Source organism: Cheilinus undulatus, linkage group 11, assembly GCF_018320785.1.
Source record: "Cheilinus undulatus linkage group 11, ASM1832078v1, whole genome shotgun sequence".
In the NCBI taxonomy this organism is placed as follows: Eukaryota; Metazoa; Chordata; class Actinopteri; order Labriformes; family Labridae; genus Cheilinus; species Cheilinus undulatus.
In genome coordinates this window covers 32,835,489-32,854,671 of record NC_054875.1, presented here as the reverse complement: position 1 = coordinate 32,854,671, position 19,183 = coordinate 32,835,489, and the positions used below count along the sequence as shown (strand labels likewise).

Sequence of the window (19,183 nt, the reverse complement as noted above, 5' to 3'; positions counted from 1 at the left end):
ACTAAGCAGCCTGTTGTTAGCTGATGTCACTGTCTTTATTGTAAAATTCCGTAGTTGTTATTATTTCTTAAGTGCTTTTATTGTGAAGCCCACAATCGGAGAGCTCATCACACCCCAAGTCTTTATGGGTTCGTTTAAATTGAATCTGTTCATTTACCTTTATGATAAGTGCATGTGCATTGGTGATCTTGTTCTGCGGGGACATGTGCTGCTGCACAGCCTGTCGTGATCCCCGGACGGTCATCAGGATGAACGTGTAGGACAGGAAGATGATGGTGCAGGGTACAATGTAGCAGCAGAAGAAGAGGCAAATGATGTAGCTCATAGCTGCAGAGTTCTGGCTGGGTGCGTGCCAGTTAATGCAGCAGGCTGTACCGTAAGGCTCGGCGCCAAACTCCCCCCAACCCGACAGTGGACCCACGGCGAAAATGGCAGCGTAGCACCAGACCCCAGCCACCAATAGGTAGGCGTGGCAGTATGAGAACTTGTTACCTGAGGAGGAGCAGAGCAGGGGAAAGACAGAGGGAGAGTGGGGGGGTGATTACTAACTGATGAGGACATAAAGGAGGACACAGAAGCAACAATATGCTGCTGAAGCATATTAAGTTTGGTTACCTGACACTGAAACAAACAGAGAGCGAAGAGGAGGAAGAGGGAGACAGGAGGAAGAGGTGGGAAGATACATTTAACACAGATTAAACATTGCAATACCACTATAACTTTGGAAAATGGGGGAACTTTTTAAGCAAAGATTGCACTATTGGGTGTGGAAGTATGAAAAAGAATAGGGGGATGGATAACTACAAGAAAACAGCCTAGTAGGGTTAGAACTGAATGTCAGTTGGATGACAGCACAGACCACACCCTCTGGTGGATGCAATTTTTTAGTGCCCATTACTACAGAAGGATGTTTAAATGAGGCGTATGATGTATAAATATTACAGACTGACTTTTGTTTTCAAACCATGAGGATGACTTTTTAATCCTGTGCATCAGCTAATACATAAAATAGAGTGTAACCTCTGGCTTGCACCAATAAGAGATCACCTAGCCCTTGGGAATGCTCATGTAAAGCCGACATAATGACACGGAGCCGAATGCAAACATTATTCTGTGTGTATGGAGTGTAGCTGTACAGCATGTTTACCCAGAGGCCTTCATGTGTGATTAAAAAAAAACGAGGAGCTTCCTGTACCCCTCACACTGTGCACACAAGACCTCACATAAGCAAACACAGCCATCACAGTTTGTCAGTATAAGCTGTTCTCTTTTCTTTATAAATATCTCTAGATTACATCGACTTTGGTCCATTATATTTATATCTTCACAATAACACTTAAACTACTGAATAGCCCTCTCTTTGTTCTATCTCCTCAAGTATTCAGCTGGATTTGATGGATTCTGGTATAAGACTGTTTCACATGTCCACTGAGTGGGATAGACAGTATTTCATATCCATCTGGGCAACACCCCATGCATGGTGTTTGGAAAGGGCAGAAACACTAAAAAAAATCTCAGTGGATAATCCGTCACAATCAAATGTCCAGTTCTGATAGAACTACCACTTTAGCAACATCCTTGCTAATCTCCTCACCAAGTGCCATTGTTTATATCAATATATCTACGTACTACTATATATGTACTTGATGGCTTTCAAGATTAATCAAGTTTAATCAAGTTAATCGCGATTAGTCATAGTCTAAAATTAGTGTACTAATTTTTTTTATAGGGGTAAATCTCATTCTTCGTGGTCCTTTTCAAAAACCTCAGATTAGTACACATCAGCATCTCTATGCAGCCTCTGTGATGTGAAATAAGTCCACAACTGCTCATTAATGTCTCATTTCACTTCACAACTCACAGTGGACAGGTTAAAAGTCCTCTTTACCTGTAAAATGACTTCTTATTTCATTTTAAATCCAGAACAAGTTCCCTTTTGCATGGTTAGGTTCATGTTAAAATCATCGATCTACCTCTAAAAGCAGCTCTGTATCCAAACAGGAGGTCAACGATCTTTGGTTTAAGACAGTAGAAAAATCCAAAATGATTGGCATACAGTTCAGAATGCAAAATGGTGGAATTTTAAATGCAATAGAAAGGTTGTGATTAATTGTGATTAACCCATTAAAACCCCAAAACACAAATTATAGCCAGAAAATTCTAATTTTTGGGACTGAAATGATTATCTAGTTTTTTACTGAAATCCAAAAAAATCAAAATTTCCATAAAATTTAACATATATACATATATTGTGTTTCATTTGATACATTAGGTGTTTTTGGTGACTAATAATCCACTTGAGGGCATTTTTATAATTATCAGAGTGTATTAAGAAGGTTTTTTTAGTAATTTATTGACCACATTGATTTGATAGAGGTATCATAAAAGTATCAAATATGATAAAACAGGCTTTAAGGGGTTAACTACAAAAATTATGAGAATAGTTGCGGTTAAAAATGTTAATCTTTCAAAAGCCCTTATTTTTTGTTGTTGTAATGGTGAGTTACATGTCCTATAGCTGCCATGCTAAAGCTGCTGTGAAAGACAAACTTTTCGTTATTGCTGTGGTAAATCTGGATATTACAGTGCCTATAAAAAGGATTCACTGCTTTGCATGTTTAACCCTTTAACTTATTTTATAAATCAATCATTGTCAATATAATTTGGCATTTTTGACTAAAAACACTCTTTAGTGTTGAAGTGGAAACAGATTTCCACAAAGTAACTCAATTAAATAAAACATAAGTAACATAATATTTGCAAAACTGCTCGAGCAAGTCCAATCACAAATTCTCTATTGGACTGAGGCCTGGGCTTTGACTGGGTCACTCCAGAGCATTCACCTTGTTGTCTTTAAACCTTTTCTGTGTAGCTTTAGCTGTATGCTTCAGATCATTGTTTTGCTGGGAAAAAATCTTCACCCGAGCTGCAGTTCTCCTGCAGACTGAATAAATGTGTCCTCCTATATTTTGCAGCATTCACTTTACTCTTTACCTTTACAAGCCCTCCAGGGTCAGCTGCTGAGATGCATCTGCACAGCATGATGCCGCCACCACCGTAGGAATTGTGTGTTTAAGTGTCAAACATAGCATCATGTCTGATGGCCAAAAAGCATCATTTTGGTCTCATCAGACCAAAGAACTTTCTTCCACCTGACCATGGAGTCTCCCATAAGTGAACAGTGTTCAGTACAGATTTAATGAGTTTCCTTCAACAGTGGCTTTCTCTTTGCCACTCTCCCATAAATCTTTGTTTGGCGAAGAACCCAAGCAACAGTTGCTGTATGCAGAGTCAGCTGCTATAGCTCGTAAACTCTACAGAGTAGTCATAGGTGTCTTGTGACCTCTCTCACTAGTCTCCTTCCTGCACTGATCTGGATAGGGCCCATGTGACAGGGCAACTTCAAGCTGGTGATCCACAAAACCAAGTTGTGGCAATGTTTGGAGAGAGCCCTAGTACCATCTCCAAACTGAAGGCCAAATTCAATATAACCGGGGATGTCAGAGACAGGCCGCAAAGTGGGCAAGAAGATGGCACCCCAAGAATACTGTTTCCTCACAATGTCAGCACTTAGGTACTGTAGGCTGTCTTCTACAGATTTGCAATCAAGGTTTGCAGGATGATATGCCCAACGGCTCTCTTTCCACACAATCCAGAACAGACTGCAGCCAATCTCTGGTCTCATAGGGCTGCCAGGAGGCCTGCCATGACCGCCCATCACAGTCAGACCCGTTTGCACTGGTGTCAGCAACACATGCACTGGAACCTGAACATGTGGAGGAACATTATGTTCAGCAATGAGTCCAGATTCAACTTGTTGTACGAGTTGTACTTTTTGTGCTAAGTTTATATTAATTAATATGACTAAAATCTGATGCAGAAAAAAAACAATATGTGCTTTTCTAAGATGTAGAATAGAGTACTGTAAGGGTTTTGTGTTTGTGTAATGTAATTTATTTGTATGGTCTATTTTACATCCTAGTTTTAGATTTAGTTTGTTTAAAAGGGAAACATTTTCACTGAATGTGTTCATGCTGCATTTACAGTATGAATAATATATTCTGTTCACAGTCGCGTCATTAGTGGCTGATCCCAATTTTATCATTGCTCATGTGCCAGAGTGTGAATAAGAGGATCCATGGGAAACACCGAATTGGCCCTCACTGCTAACTGACTGTAATTGATTTAGACAAGAGCGTCTTCAGTGTGGACTCAGTGAGAAGGAGAACACAGAGAGCCTTATCTCCGATAGCACACAGCCTCTTCAGCTGGATGTCAGCCCTTCTTACATTTCAAGCAGAGGGTGATTAAGCCCTGTGGCACTTGCTGAACTCTGCAGTGCTGGGAGAAGGGGGCTGGTGAGCCTTTACAGATGGATTTTTCTCTTTTCTGATGTGAAGCATCCATTCAGTGATCAAACTCTCCAGCTGTCTGAGCAGCATGTGAAGGATTGAACCTGAGCTCTTTTTAAGAGAGCTTTTCTTAAATTTCAAACAGGAGCCCTCTCACATGGGCTCCTACGTTTGCTTATTTTTGAAGTAACAGAACCAGGAGGAGTTGCTACAGTGATTTTAATGCATTTCAAACAGAATTCTGACTGAAACCTAAACAGTATTCTGCATTCCTAGAACAATAGCCAGTAGTCAAACTGAAGCATGCCTTGGCTTACAAACAAATATAATGTGGTCTGAAAAGAGGAAGGAAAAAGATTAATAAAATGCCAGCTGTCACATAATTTGTGTTCCAACAAAGAATTTACTGTCATTAACTTGACATTTTTTATTACATGACATATACCAAACTGTGTTTGCAGAAATTTACAAGTGCCACAAGATGGCTGTTACAAAACGTCATGTGATGTAGAGGAAACGTACATTTCACTAAGTTTTATCAACATGTGACAGTTTCTAAAAGAACAGTCTTTTAAAGAATGTCAGCAGAGCAGCATATTAAGTTATTCTTACTTAATAAAATCAATGGGCATCATTATTCAGAGTATTTGGGTTGAAGTGATCAATATTCTTGAGTTAAACTCAAACATGAAACTTTGAGTGAAATCTACATATTTTAAATAAGGTAATTTAATTGAAAGAAATAATGACTTGACCAATAGATTAAATTGTTTAAATATCTTTAATAATTTTTGCGTGTTTCATTGATATATTTGAGTATACACTATGAAAAGTTCTCATTTTTACGAACAAAATGTTAGACAGTTCTACTCAGTATTATTAGTGACTTGATTATTCTACTCAGAAAAATGGAGTAAGTGGGGAGGAAGTGAATGAGCGATGTCATTCTCCAACGGTTCTGATTCAAACGTTGCAGTTTTTGCGGGAACAGCTACTCTCAGTCTGACCAGACTTAGGACTACTACAAGACTGCAAAGTACTTTTAAACAATATTATATCTTTACATACACAGCAGTTACAGAAGCAACAGCTAAGCACCCTGTAAGGCCAACTAGCTGGAGGTTGTTAGAAAAATAAATTGTTTTAACTTAAAAATCCCAAATAGCTATTTTCGCTCAATTTTTTTGAGTTGTTGAACACATTTTTAGTTTTAGGTTAACAGTACTCAGTCATTGTAATTGTTTTTTTGTCCCAGAATGCCGTTGGGCATTAGACACATTTGCACCACATGTGAGGACACGTACTCAGGGAGATAAGTTCTGTCTGTAGGGGGTGGGTAGGACATACATTGAATGATAAACTGAAGACAATGAAAGAGAACTCCATGGTTCAAAGTGCACTTTTCACTAATTGTGGTTTGAAGTCACATAAGTCTGACTACATTGGGAGGCAGTAATATTCAAGATTTAAGTATGTGATTGAATAAAAGGATAATTACAGTTGATGTAGAACACGTAGCTTTATTGAAACTACCCAACATAAACCTATGAGTAATTATTACTCAAAAATATTGATTTCTATCACCTAAAAAGTTTGGTGTAATCAGTTTCAACAAGAATTTTTGAGCAGTGTGTACTTATTTTTTGTGGTTCCTCTTTGTTTTCTGCATTTATTTTGAGTAGGGGAGACTGCGGACAGTTGTAACATTTTTAACATTTCTGTCTCTAACGTTGAGCTATTTTAACCCAGTGTGTTCAAACTGCTATACAAACTAGCTTCAAATGTCTGCTAATAAACGGCCTAGAAAATTCCTGTGCAACACAAACAGAAAACGCATGGCTTAATCTCAAATACAAGGAGTGAAATGTTACAATTGACCCCATGGTCCGGGTCAGTTGTAACATACCTCGGGGTAAAATGTAACATTATGAAATAAGGACCATGACAATGACTTAAGATACTGAAAGCTTTTTGTTCAAAATGTTTTAAACAAAATTGCTGCGGTTCTGCACAGTACAGGACTTAAACCACACTAACATCTGAACATTTATAAATGATAAAACTGTACAAAAGGTGCAACTGTGCACTAGCTTCAACAGTCAAACATTAGTGTGTGTTTGTCTAACACTTAAATTTAGAAATAATAAAAATGAACAAAGTGTGATATCATACACTGGCTTCAACAACTGAACATAGGTGTGAGTGGGTGTGTGTGTGTGTGTGTGTGGGGGGGGGGGGGGTTGTATATGCCTAGTTTGTTACTTGGTGTCAGTGTCAGACAGACAGTGGTGACAGGTGTATGGCACTCCTAGAGTGCAAGCTTCATGGGCCCACAGATTACATGTCGTGCACTTAACCCAGGCTTCTTTTGGATTTGACTTATTGAAGTGTTCCATGCAGATAATACAGAAATTATCATCATCAGAGGACTCTGTCTCCTGTGGCTCAAGGTTTTTATTTCCCAGAGTTTTCTTTTGTAGCCTGGGACGTAGTCAGTTTGCTTTGTAAGTATATATGTTGTATAATCAACCTGATATATGTTTGATGAGTACAACTACAAAGTAGGCTATGTAATCACAAAAATAATTTGAGCAAAAAAAAAAAAATTACTTTTTTACCTCAAAATTATGTTTTCCCTCACAAATTTTGCTGTGTCTGCTTCAGGGCACTACTTCTTCACATGTGGACTAAGGACTAAACTGAGCATGTGCAGAGTGGATCAGGTGATTCCTAACTTGTTCCTGATTGGAGCAATTGCAAGTGTTACAGATGACCCATGTTACAACTGTCCCCAGTCTCCCCTACATTTACTCAGTTTAATTTGTTAATTCTACTAACTCAGTTTATGTAGACATAGTTGAAACTATAAGTTAGATTTACTCATTTTTGATGATTTGTTTTCCTTCATTCCAAGACCTTGAAATCTACTCAATATTTTTGAGTGTAATATTTTCAGTGATTTTATTAAGTAAAGAGCAGTTATATTTTTTAGAGTGTATGTGTTCACTGAATTTTATTTAGGGCTTCATAACACAGTGACACAGTGACCTGTCATACAACAAACCTAAATACAGCTTTATTTTCATTTTACAGGATCTTTAAATAAATTAAAACAATAATCAAGCGCCCAGTCTGAAACAGGCATAATAGCCTTCTTTTTCTGCTGTTTTCTAATACAAAACTATGACATTTCAATGTTTTAAGTGCTCATATCCCAAGCATCATAACACCATCATCATCTGCTGTTTTAACTACCCTTTTTTTGTTCTGCACTCAGATTACTCTTATTTAACTTTTAGAGCACTGCTGTGCTTGTGGATGTCACAAATGACATGGATGAACTAATCTTTACATCCTGATATAAAGCTGTGCCAATGCCAGTACAGGATTCCTTCACATTGCTTTCATCTTTTTTGGGATATTTGAGGAGCGCTCTGAAAATAAGGTTGTGCCATGAGTGGATAGTGATACAGGCCCTTATTTGCACTTCTGATAAAGCATTCCCTCCTCTTCTCCCCATGCTCTTCATGTATTCCCTTTATTTGTGCCACACTCAGTGATTGATGTTGACATTGCCTCTGATTGAGATCCATTTAAGCTCATTGGTGCCTGAAAGGCATCTATTTTACAGCCAATAGCACTTAACATCAGGACAGATACCCCATATTGATTCTGTTGTCAGTTAACTGTACGCTAGCTGTCTTTAACTGAACAGCAATTTCCCACCTCCCCTTTGCATTTGCTTCTACTTATACCCCGCCTCCCTCCTGCCATTAGTCCTCTCACTGAGGACATGTCTGACTCATCCAGCTCAGCTGTTTGATGGCCTTCGATCCAACGCTCACAGCCTCATCAGCAGTTGGAGGTGGTCTGAATTTTAACAAATCTTCAGATTCATGTGTTTATGTATTATCACCAAGAGAGAGCTAATTTTCTCTGCCATCAGTAGGAAAAAACAACATAATGTACTCCAGCTGTGACTAAAAACAATAAAAGAGAGAAAAGAAGAAGCCCCCTCCATTACTTTCACTCAGATCCCCAGTGTAACATCACTTCTATTAACTGCACCGTGGTGAGTCATCAAGTGCCTCTTGTTGCACATTCTTAAGAGCCTCTCTCCAGGAGATTTCTGCAAAAATGAGTCAAAACATTTTAGCTGCATGCACTCGGGCCATCTTAAGATCTCCTATAAAAATAGACAAGGTTTGGAGGGGTTGTTGAACACTGCTCATCAGTTATAGTCAGTCCTGTGTGTATTTGAATATTTCTTGTCTCTGCATAGCCAGTTTTCTCCATTTATTTGTTGTTTTCAAATCCAATCAGACTCCTCAAAAAGGCAATGGTATCAGCTCATAATAGAAATCTGTGGAAAGACTTGATGTCTTATAGGCGCAATATGATGAAAGCATAGACTTAATTTTCTAAATTACAACAGTATTTCTCCCAAGGAAGGAAACTTTTAATGGTCTCTTAGACGGAAGAAATTCTGTTTTCAGTGAGTCCTGAAGTTCACAGACATCTAGTGCAGCTAAACCTCAGTTTATTGTACTTTGTAAGGCGATACTGTAGCCCATGTTGGATTTAATGTGATGACCTCTGCATAATAATAACTCCACACATGGAAACTGAACCTTGTGTCAGCAGTGCATGAATGTTATCATGATTATCCTGTAATTTCATTAACATAGCATTCCTGCACAGCTTGTTTCTATTCTACTGTATTTGCAAAGCACAAAATTAAACAGGCTCTATTTGCCCCTATGAACCCACTTGTTCACGTTTGGCACGCTGCGGATTCTTAAAACTGAAAACGTTTCCTCATCATAGGTGGCTTTGCCTAACCTAAAAATCTGTTTGGCTACTGTAGAAATGGTGGTTTGAAAAACATTTTTCAGCCATGTTTGAGAGGTTTTCAGTAAGTTTTGTGGCAAACAGTGTGACTCCTTTTCTTACCGCAAAATCTGGGCTATATGTTTGCTATAAGTTGCATTTGGAGGATCACAAAAACAGAGGATGAGGATAAGAAGAGACAGAGCAGGTGTACCAGGCGACTCATTTCTTCATCAACTTTACAAATATACTCACCACTGTGCTCCTTAAATGTTATTAACCATCTCTGAGGACATTTAAAGTTAAGTTTGGCTGACATGACCAGGATCATGAGTTAACCTGATGGTTAAACTAATGCTTAGAGCAGTGATACTCAACCCAACTTTTATAGTGATGACTTGTGGCTCTTTAAAGTCTTACTTGGAAACATAATTCCCCCAGAAAACTTTAAAAAGGGAAATTTTGACCTTGTAAATGATCCATTGTAATCAGTTTATTTCCAGCACTTATTCAGAAGACTTAAATTGTCAAATTAACCCTTTTTTGTTTGTATCTTACCAGTGGATGTGCGCAAGAAAGAACATGCAATATAGATCAATGATTCTTGAGAAAAGGGAAAAACAGGTTTTAAGCTTGACTTTTTTACATCCGTATTGAGTAATGCATTTTTGTACAATGACCAAAACCGTCGTCTGACAAAGTTCCCAGTTATCTAACACTAATTTTCAGTACTGATATTTAGTAATAAAAGGCTTTATTTTCACTTATTTGACAAGAAAATCTTATAATCATCTGAAATATCTTATCTCTGAATTTCATGACTTCCTAACTTTATTCTTAATATTAACCATAATAAACTAATCTTGTTAAATAAATGAGATGTTATGTAATACAAATTAGCATGAACAGAGAACAATGCATTTTTTGTAAAATGAACAAAACTATCATCTGACAAACATCTGATAGAGTTGAAAAGTATCTGACATAGTTATACGGGGGAATGTACACACTCACACTAACTGGCCACTTTATTAGGTACACCTTTTCAATTGCTTGTAAACACATATGGCTAATCAGCCAGTCACATGGCAGCAACTGAATTCATTCAGGCATGTAGACATGGTCAAGATGACTTGCTGAACTTTAAACTGAGCATCAGAATGGTGGAGAAAGGGGATTTCAGGGACTTTGATTGTAGCATGGTTGTTGGTGCCAGACGGGCAGGTCCGAGTATTTTAGAAACTGCTGATCTACTGGGGCTTTCACACACAACCATCTCTAGGGGTTACAGTGACAGTTCTGTAGACGACAATGCCTTGTTGACGCCAGAGGTTTAGAGCAGACTGGTTCGAGATGATAGAGTAGCAGTAGTAGCAGCCCTTGGTGCTTTCTTTAGCATGTTATTCCAGGGCATCATTCTTTACTTGCACATTTTTTAATCTGCAGTGTTTCCAGTCAGGTTTTCAATGCTGTGCTTAAAAACTGGTGGATGGAAATCCCACTTGTGCATCTGCAAGCTACACCTACTTTCCTTGCATGGAAGTCTAATAGAAACATTATTATTTATGTTCATTTGCATTTCAAACACTTGTGTGAAGTTTGTAGTCTGAGGGGTTTTACACGTTACAGTGCCTCTAAAACAAAAGAAAGTCTTGTCTTCATTTATGTGGCGTCAGAAAACAACAATCTTTGATGTAGACAAATGAAGACTGATTACCTAAAAAGTCTTTCTGACAGCTAACCACATATTTCTGACAGTGGTTGCCCCATGCTGCTGTTATAGCCTGTGCTGATTTTTTACATGCCTGGATTTTCCTTTCTCTTTATCCTTGTTCATGCATCTAGTACCTTGTGTTCTTGTATTATGAACCCTATAGTCTTAGCATGGGTACATCTGTATATCCCCTGCAGTGTGTATGGGAAGTGTGACTGTGTGAAGCATATAAATGTGACAATCCCTGGAGTGGGGGATCAGCCCTCTAAGCATGCAGCCAGACTGATACACAAATGGACAAAAAAAAGACTTGATGAAAACAGAAAACTATCAGAATGTTGTTAAATTATATAAAGTTTAGAAAGACAACTTTATATATTTTTTAATATTTTAAAGTGTGCATTGCAGCAGCAACAGATAGTTTGTGTTTGACACATAGACGTCAACCTCATCGCTCAGTGCAGATTTATTTTGCATGCAGAATTTGGGGATTGATCAGATTTTATCTTGGATGGATGCAGGTTAGCAGTGGGTTGAATGCAAGAGTGCAGTACTAACTGAAGACAGAGTCAGCAATGGCAGAACACAGGGAGAGACCAGAAATCAGACCTCTTATTAAGAGGATATTTGTCAGGTGATTGGATAATGATGCATGTCAAGTGTGAAATCAGCACAGCTTGAGTTGTCTGTCTGAGGATGCTCAAAGACATTGCTGTCTTTTTCTTAACCAATAAAATGTAAGCTGTCTAATCCTGTCATAATTAGAAATTAATTAGAATTGATGAATTATGGCTGAGCGGTCCCCTGTGAAATGATAGCATTTCTATAGAAAGAGAAAAAAGCCTTTAATGAGAAAATCAGGAGTGGAAAAAGCCCAGATTGATTTGCCTCATATAATTAGTTATAAAGTTCATTGTAAAAACATAGAGCTAATGGAAATGTGCACATGAGGTAAAGTTTTCACCATCTTTTTCTGGCTATGCATCAACTCTCAATGCTAGAGATACAGTCCTGTTACAAAAAATCATTGACATATGTTGCAAAAATGTTAATTACACTCATTAGCACTCATTGTTCTGTATTTTTTTCTAAAACCTGGCCAAATTACATGGTACAAATCACTGTCTGCAGGGATCCCTGAGGCAGACACGCCTACTTCGCAAGCACCACACGTTTGATAAAGAAAAAAGTAACTACCACTTAAAATTTGTAATATTTTTTTCTTTTTTAATTTGTCTTTAGTTTGGTTAAAGATGCTTTAAGATTTAGAACTACATCTCTGTCATACTCAGAGGTTATATGAACCTCATTTACTATTCAAGCACATTCAATTTGGCCTCTGTGGAGCTGTGTTCATCATCTGGTGTTGTTTTGACGATACACAAACCGGGCCTGTTTATTGCTACCAATTAGCAAATGCAACTCATCAATCTTGGGCTTTAATTGTTTTTCTGTTCACTCCACGGGAGTTCTATCAAAGCTGCTAACTTGCAGATCTTTGTGTGTAGATGGAGAAATTAACCCAGAGAAGGACATGGAATACAGCACAGACATTAGAAACACAGGAATCAGCAAAAAACTGTTACTTGAGTGGCCTTGCTGTTGATAACAGCTGAAAGAAATGCAACTTTTTCTTGTTCTTTAATCTTATCATAGGATGGAATCAGCTCATTCCCTGTTGCACTTTATTTTTGTTGTTTGCAATAACTGCTGTCTTCTTTCAGGTTTGCTTTGTTCATGGGACAAATGCAAACCTGACACACCTGCAGTACACAGCAAAACCTTCATACTCAAATAAACACAGTCAGAGTTGATGCTGAAACTTTAACAGTGCCTATATGGGTGCTGATTTGACTCTTTTTGGAGAGTTGGTACCTCAACACTAATCACAATATGTAATAATTGACATATTGCAACATACTTTTTATAGTTACCAAAGATTGCCATTTTTTATTTGACACCTTAGGCAAAGTTAGACATTTTATGGTAAGGATGGAGCAACGAGACAAATACATAGTTGGAAAACAACAGTTGATTAGGTTCAACCCATCCCCCATCCCACTGCCACAAATAGGAAGTCAGTAACTCAGTGGATAACTTCACTCATGGTGCAGAGGCGTCTAACATCAAAAGCAACAATAATCTAGCAGAAATGAAGTCCAGCATTACTTCATGCTGGATGTGATAGTAATACGTCCAGCCGTGATCAGCTGATCCTTATTACCAACTCCCTGCTCCTACAGCCAACCACACCTTTTTCTGTCAACATATTGTTGTATTTTAAAATGGTGTACTTCCTGTTTGCAATAATGCAGATACATCATTCTGCTAAACCTCCTCCACCCCAGCCTCTTCCTCTGTAGTATAAAGCTTGTTGCACCCTCATTTTCAGATTCATGATGTTATGGATTAATTGCTTTTGAACCAGTTTTATTGTATTCATTACGCACTATGCATCCATTTGAGGGCTGCTAGCCATTCCTTCCCTGGAAAGTCAAAACATGCTGCACAACTAACCGAGGGAGCATCTTTTTAGCAGGGTTTCTCCGACAAGTAAGACTGTATATCCATTTTGCAATAAAATGGTTAAAGGAATGAATAGAGTGTTATGAAACATGAGCAACGGAATCCCAGCAGGGATCACTGTACAACAAGCAACATCTAAACACATCTAAAAATCCTCAAAACACATGTAAACAACCAAGGCATGATGGGAAAACTCAGATTTCAGTGTAGTGCTTCGGTTGACTCTCTGTATAGTTGGACTAACACTGAATGCATCACCACTGTTGACTGACTCCAACACTGAAGACCATTTGACTTAGAATGGAGTTAAAATTACACTTTGGAGCTTAAAATCAACTCTGAAATGTTCAACACTGAGATTTTGAGGCTAATTTATGCTTTCTTTATGTAGGAAAATAGACACCCATTTACTCCCACATGTCTTACAAATTGGAATTCAGTTCCTGTATGATCCCAGCCCGGTTCTAATGTAAACCCTGCAAAGCAGATGGATTGGCCAGATTCCATGTCTGTCATCAGGCAAATCCTTTTAGCAAATCTCCAATCTGAAACAGCTTTGCCAGGTCTGAGAGCAGACCTGGCAGTTGTACTGGAAGCCAGTGGTAATGGCTGCCACGGTGTTGATATAGATATTGTAAAGCAGCATTTTTGGTCAGAACTGATTCACATTTCTTTGTTAAATAAAGAGCAAAGAAAAGCGCTGAAAGCTTTTCTCAGCTGAGAGGATTTTTTCACTCTTCCCTGATGGGCCATGGCAAGAGTTTATCCACTGAAAAGCTTCATCCTTCATAATCTACAGCAGCGCCTGTCTGTCAAACTCAGGATACTTTCGGAACTGAGCATGCTGGACTAAGTCATTTTGTCTTGTCACTTTGATTTGCCCATAATGACTGTGACAGACAGAATGTTTGACCAATCACCTTACAAGGACTTTTTTCAAAGTCCTACCCTTTCTATACCCTTTAAACTAAACTGATAGAAACAGTCTATCTGGCTTGTCAGGTTATTAATTGCTATGGCTAGAAGGAATTGAGCTTTAGAAGAAATTGTTCTGCAGTACACGTTCAATAATGATTCAACTATGCTTCTCTGAAAACTCCTTTTGAAATTCATTAGCAAACACTGACAGTATGGCTGCAGCTAATAAATGCAGCCTGGGGATCATGTATGCCAATAATTGGAGAATTTGTATGTTTATCAAATGAAAGACCCTGCGGGGGAATACATTAAAAGGGAAGGGAGTTCTTTTAAATGCCTTCCAACCATCATCTTATTTACATAGCCTGCTGTGTTGCTACAACATAACCTCGCACATCTATGTATTTTGCATCAAGGCAACTTTAACTTTGAAACAAACGCTAAAGATTTTGGACTCCCTGCCTAAATATTCCTCCCTTCAGGGGGAGCTTAGTTCATCAATATTGGTAAGGCCTACCTGCTAGATGATCAATTTTAATACATTGATACTAAAAATGGGGACAGAATGATGAAAATAATCTCAAAAATGGCTTTCTTACCATAGTTTGGGCAGCAGACTTTGAGCCAGCACACGCAGGAGAGCACCGTGAGGTTGGTCAGACTGCACAGGCCAAACAAAACACCACAGAAGGCATAGAACATGCAGGTGGTCTGACTGAACAGCCACCTGAATGATGAGAGAGAAAATAGATCACATTCAGACTGATCGACATTCTGGTCCTAAGCCAGGATTTCTATGTAGAACCCCTGTGGTGGGTTATAGCATTCACATCCCCACAGATGAAACATAGAATACACGGCCTGGCCTTCGCCTGGCCCAATTACAGCTGCAATGAGGCATTTTGACCCAATCACAGCACAGATGACAGCTGCATGTGTTCAGAGGAATAGAGCTGAAAACTGGTAAGGGTTTAGGATTAAGTTGGGCTTACTATAAAGGTTATACAGGCATAAGGCTTGACATATACTCAGATGAATCCTTAAACCATTTATAAGAAGATGTACCATTAATGTCCACTGATTAAACTAAGTGGGTGAGTATGTCCAAATTTGCAACATGTTTTTTGTATTTATACTAATCTTGAAAAAATAAATTATGACATGACAGGTTTCATCAGCAGAGACTGTGCTGTGATTTTTTTTCATTTGCATCTTCACTACAGAGACCCATGTGCTTCATTTTTCACTGAATATCAAATAGTGTATTGTTTGGGCAATAAAGAAGGTGGAGTGTCTTTTTTGTGAGATAATTTGTACAAATGGCTTCAGTTACTGTTAGTTAAAGGTTGGACTTAAGCGGCTCAGGGTATAAAAAGTCAGTTAAATGGAACAGTTTGGTTATTTTAAGTGGTACTGTATGACATACTTATCAGTAGTACGTATAAGCCACAGGAGATACCGGCAATGTGGCCCCTTTAAGTAGAAAGCAGCCAGATTGCTACCAAATAAGCTAGGTTATATATTGCTGTAGATGGGGCCATTTGTATCTTGTAATGATTGATTTTAAGTTTAAACTTAAGCTTAAAAAATGTTGGGATGAATGTAAGCTATCTTGACTTTTTTCCAAGATTTTGTAATAGAAAGCCACTTTGTTTTAGCCTTTCTTCAACACACCACATACATGACTGAATCTCTTTCTCAAATCAATTTGATTCGAACCTTGTTTAACAGGACACAAATTGCTTCTGATGATTCATTAAAATGCAGAACGATTCAGTCCAAGCCAGTTTGGTTTGGTGTCATCTGATGCAAACTGATTATGGAATCCCAATAGTTTTTTTCTTTGTAAAATTAAGAAAACAGTGGAAAAGAGTATGGCCCAAACAGCTGACTGTCCAACTGATTTAATTTGCAGTTATAGCCTATTTAAAATAAGCATTAATTGGAACAACCTCTGCAAATAGACGCCAGTGTTAACACTTGTATTTTCACTTATAAAGTGCAGGGAATATGACTTCTGTGTTCTACTATTTATCCAGTAGAGGGCGCTCCAACTCCTCTCATGTCACATGCTCCATATTTACCTCCCTACAGCAGAATGAACAAGAGACCAGAGCAGCTTGGCTGAGCATCAAATTTGTTGAGAGAACATAAGTAAGTTGGTAAGTTTAGAACTAGTTTGTGAAATAAACAAAAATAAGTTTCCTGTTTTAACTCAACCCTCTTGTCTATGAGTCATGACGAGCCTCATTGTGTCAGTCACGTTAATCTGTTTGTGCTAGCAGGCTAAAGTTAGGATAACCTATCTTAGCATTAGCTAGTTAAAAACTTTAACTGAGTCAGTGACCATACAATGAACGTAATGGTGAAATATCTCACAGTAATATCACGTTCCCTCAGGCATGCTGCCAGATAAGACCAGAGCAAACTAGAGGAACACGAGTTAAAACCAGTGTGGGTGGGGGCGGTCAGAGCTTGATTCATAATGACTTCACAGTTCACAAAAAGAACCGTGATAGAGGAGAGAAAATGTGAATGCACACTTAGAGAATATCAGAGATGTATATTTCAAATCACTGACTTCTATGTATCCACTTACCTACTACCTACAGATAATAAATCTACAATTGTAAATGCATTCACTTCCCTTCATTTGCTATTTCTGTGTAGTGTAATGCACACTAATAACTGACAACCCAAGTTCCCTATTGCCAAGTAGACTTAGTTATATTGTGAATTTTGATGTTACTGTATTCCAGTTTGAAATAATGTTTAGTAAGTGACGTTTGATCACTATCTGACTAACAGAAAAGTTTAAAGTTTGTTTTCTAGCCTCATTTTCCTTCTTTAAAACCGGTACATACAATGTTTTGATCATGAACTGTGCCAGCTTTCTAAATTCAGTAAACTTTGTGGTTCAAACAGTCCTGTCACTGCAGACAGTGTAGTTCAGCCTAGTTTCCGGGCTTGCTATCCGGCTGGTCTCTCTTAAAGGAGCCACACTTATTGGCATCTCCTGTGGCTAATGCTTTTACCACTGACAATTACTTTAAACAACTCCACCTCAAAAATCTCTCATACCTCTTTACGATATACATTTTGATTGCAAAGTTGTATTAAACAATAAAATAAGGTCACTCTCAGTATGGTATTAAATCATCCCATGAACTTTCTCTTATTCTGCCAATTAAAACTGTTTATGTACAGCAGTTCTAATGACAACTCGGAATCTGCCCAGCATCAAACAGGAGAGATTATGCAAAAATAAAAGTTACATTTCATCCAGTCAAGCGCAAACAAATGCAGACTATCTAAAATTTATCCCATATTCTCTGACTATACTTATCTTTTATCATTTGTCAACCAGTGATGTTGTAATGACATAATGTAAAGAAAATCTAAATGGTTACTCACATGTGAGCGTAGGCTGAGGCGATAGCCATTGGAAACAGGCTTAAGGTCATACTCAGGTCACTGATGGCCAGGTTGACCACAAAGAACTCTGCAGGCTTCAGGGAGGACTTCTTTCTATAGGCCACAAACAGCAGGATCCCATTCCCCAGCATTGAGAGTACACCTGGGAGATGCAACAGTGTTATTAAAAGTGTATTCACAAAATAAAAGCCATAAATACCAGGAATTATCACATCACTCACCAAAAATGGTGTAGAGAGTTCCCATGAGGAAGTCATTGTCTTTTGATATTCTGGACACGATCAGAAATGTTTCGGAGGCATTTCCCATCTAGAACAAAAAAAAGATAGAGTCAGAGATCATTCTCTGAAGGCATTAGTGATTTTGTTCCTGGGCCAAACACAACTTGGTAAGTTTTATGATTCTCTGTTTTGGAAACAAGTGTGTTAAGTTAATATGTGCAGGTATTTAGTCACCAGATTAAATTATTTTAAAATCTAGAAACCAGGTGTGGTATGCTGTAGATATATTTTCTCATTTGTATTTCCAATTCAGTGGCGAAAGATCCCATGGTTTTAGTATTCTCTAAGCTGATACCTCATGTCTTAATGTCTACGTCCACTTTTGTTGACTGAAAGGCCCAAAAAAAACTAACCCGACTCGCCAGATAGACTATTTCATATAACCATTGCATGGATGTATTTTAGACGGCTACATTAGAGCTAATTGCTCTCATGATGGTAGCCATTGTATCCACCAGCTTATAGTACAACTTAACACCACCTTTAACAATCACAAACTCATGATATACAGGTCAGCAGAAGAACAAAAACATCTTTGCCATCATGTAAAGCTATCAGTGGTGTTCTTTGCTTTTATTTAATAAAGAAATGTGTCCAGTTCTGATAAAACTGCAGCCACAGCAACATCCAAGGCAAGCTAGCTGCTACACTGGAGACAGCCATTGCTAACGATTCACAACTTAGCCCCGCTACTGCTTTGTCCTCCTCGAATGAAGCTAGCCTAGTAAGCCTAGCCAAGCTGAGCTAGTTTCCAATTTTGGAAAAAGGAAGTAACAGGGCTGCCAACTTTCCAAAACGTTAGGAGTGAGATTTTAAAGAGGACTGCATGCGCAGAGCTTGCCTTTTTTTGAGTGTGTCAGTGCATACAGCGGTTTATTTATTCATTTTTTTATTTATTTAGATTTTTTTTTTTCTGAAATACCAACCTAACATAAAGAGACCATGGCACAGGGCAGAGCATGGCACATTTCATGGATAATGTACTATTGTGTTGATTGAAGATGCGAGTCTGAGACAAACTTCCTTTTTGACAACCAAGTGTTTCTTGTTCATTTCCTTAAACCCTTGGTGTAGTGCAGGGCACACACAGGTATACAGAGTTAACTACTTCTAAGTCTGCAGTACAC

At 38.3% G+C, this 19,183-nt stretch overlaps 1 protein-coding gene across 1 annotated transcript in view; it reads right to left on the bottom strand.

The window, feature by feature from the left end:
• The window catches only part of opn7b (opsin 7, group member b), a 102,649-nt gene that overhangs the window by 4,153 nt on the left and 79,313 nt on the right, over positions 1–19,183 (bottom strand). Inside the window, exons 2-5 of the mRNA XM_041799706.1 lie at positions 17,997–18,084; positions 17,755–17,917; positions 14,940–15,067; positions 158–492 (exon numbers count right to left, since the gene is read on the bottom strand). Of these exons, the coding sequence (XP_041655640.1) occupies positions 158–492; positions 14,940–15,067; positions 17,755–17,917; positions 17,997–18,084 (714 nt within the window). The remainder of the gene's footprint in view (positions 1–157; positions 493–14,939; positions 15,068–17,754; positions 17,918–17,996; positions 18,085–19,183) is intronic.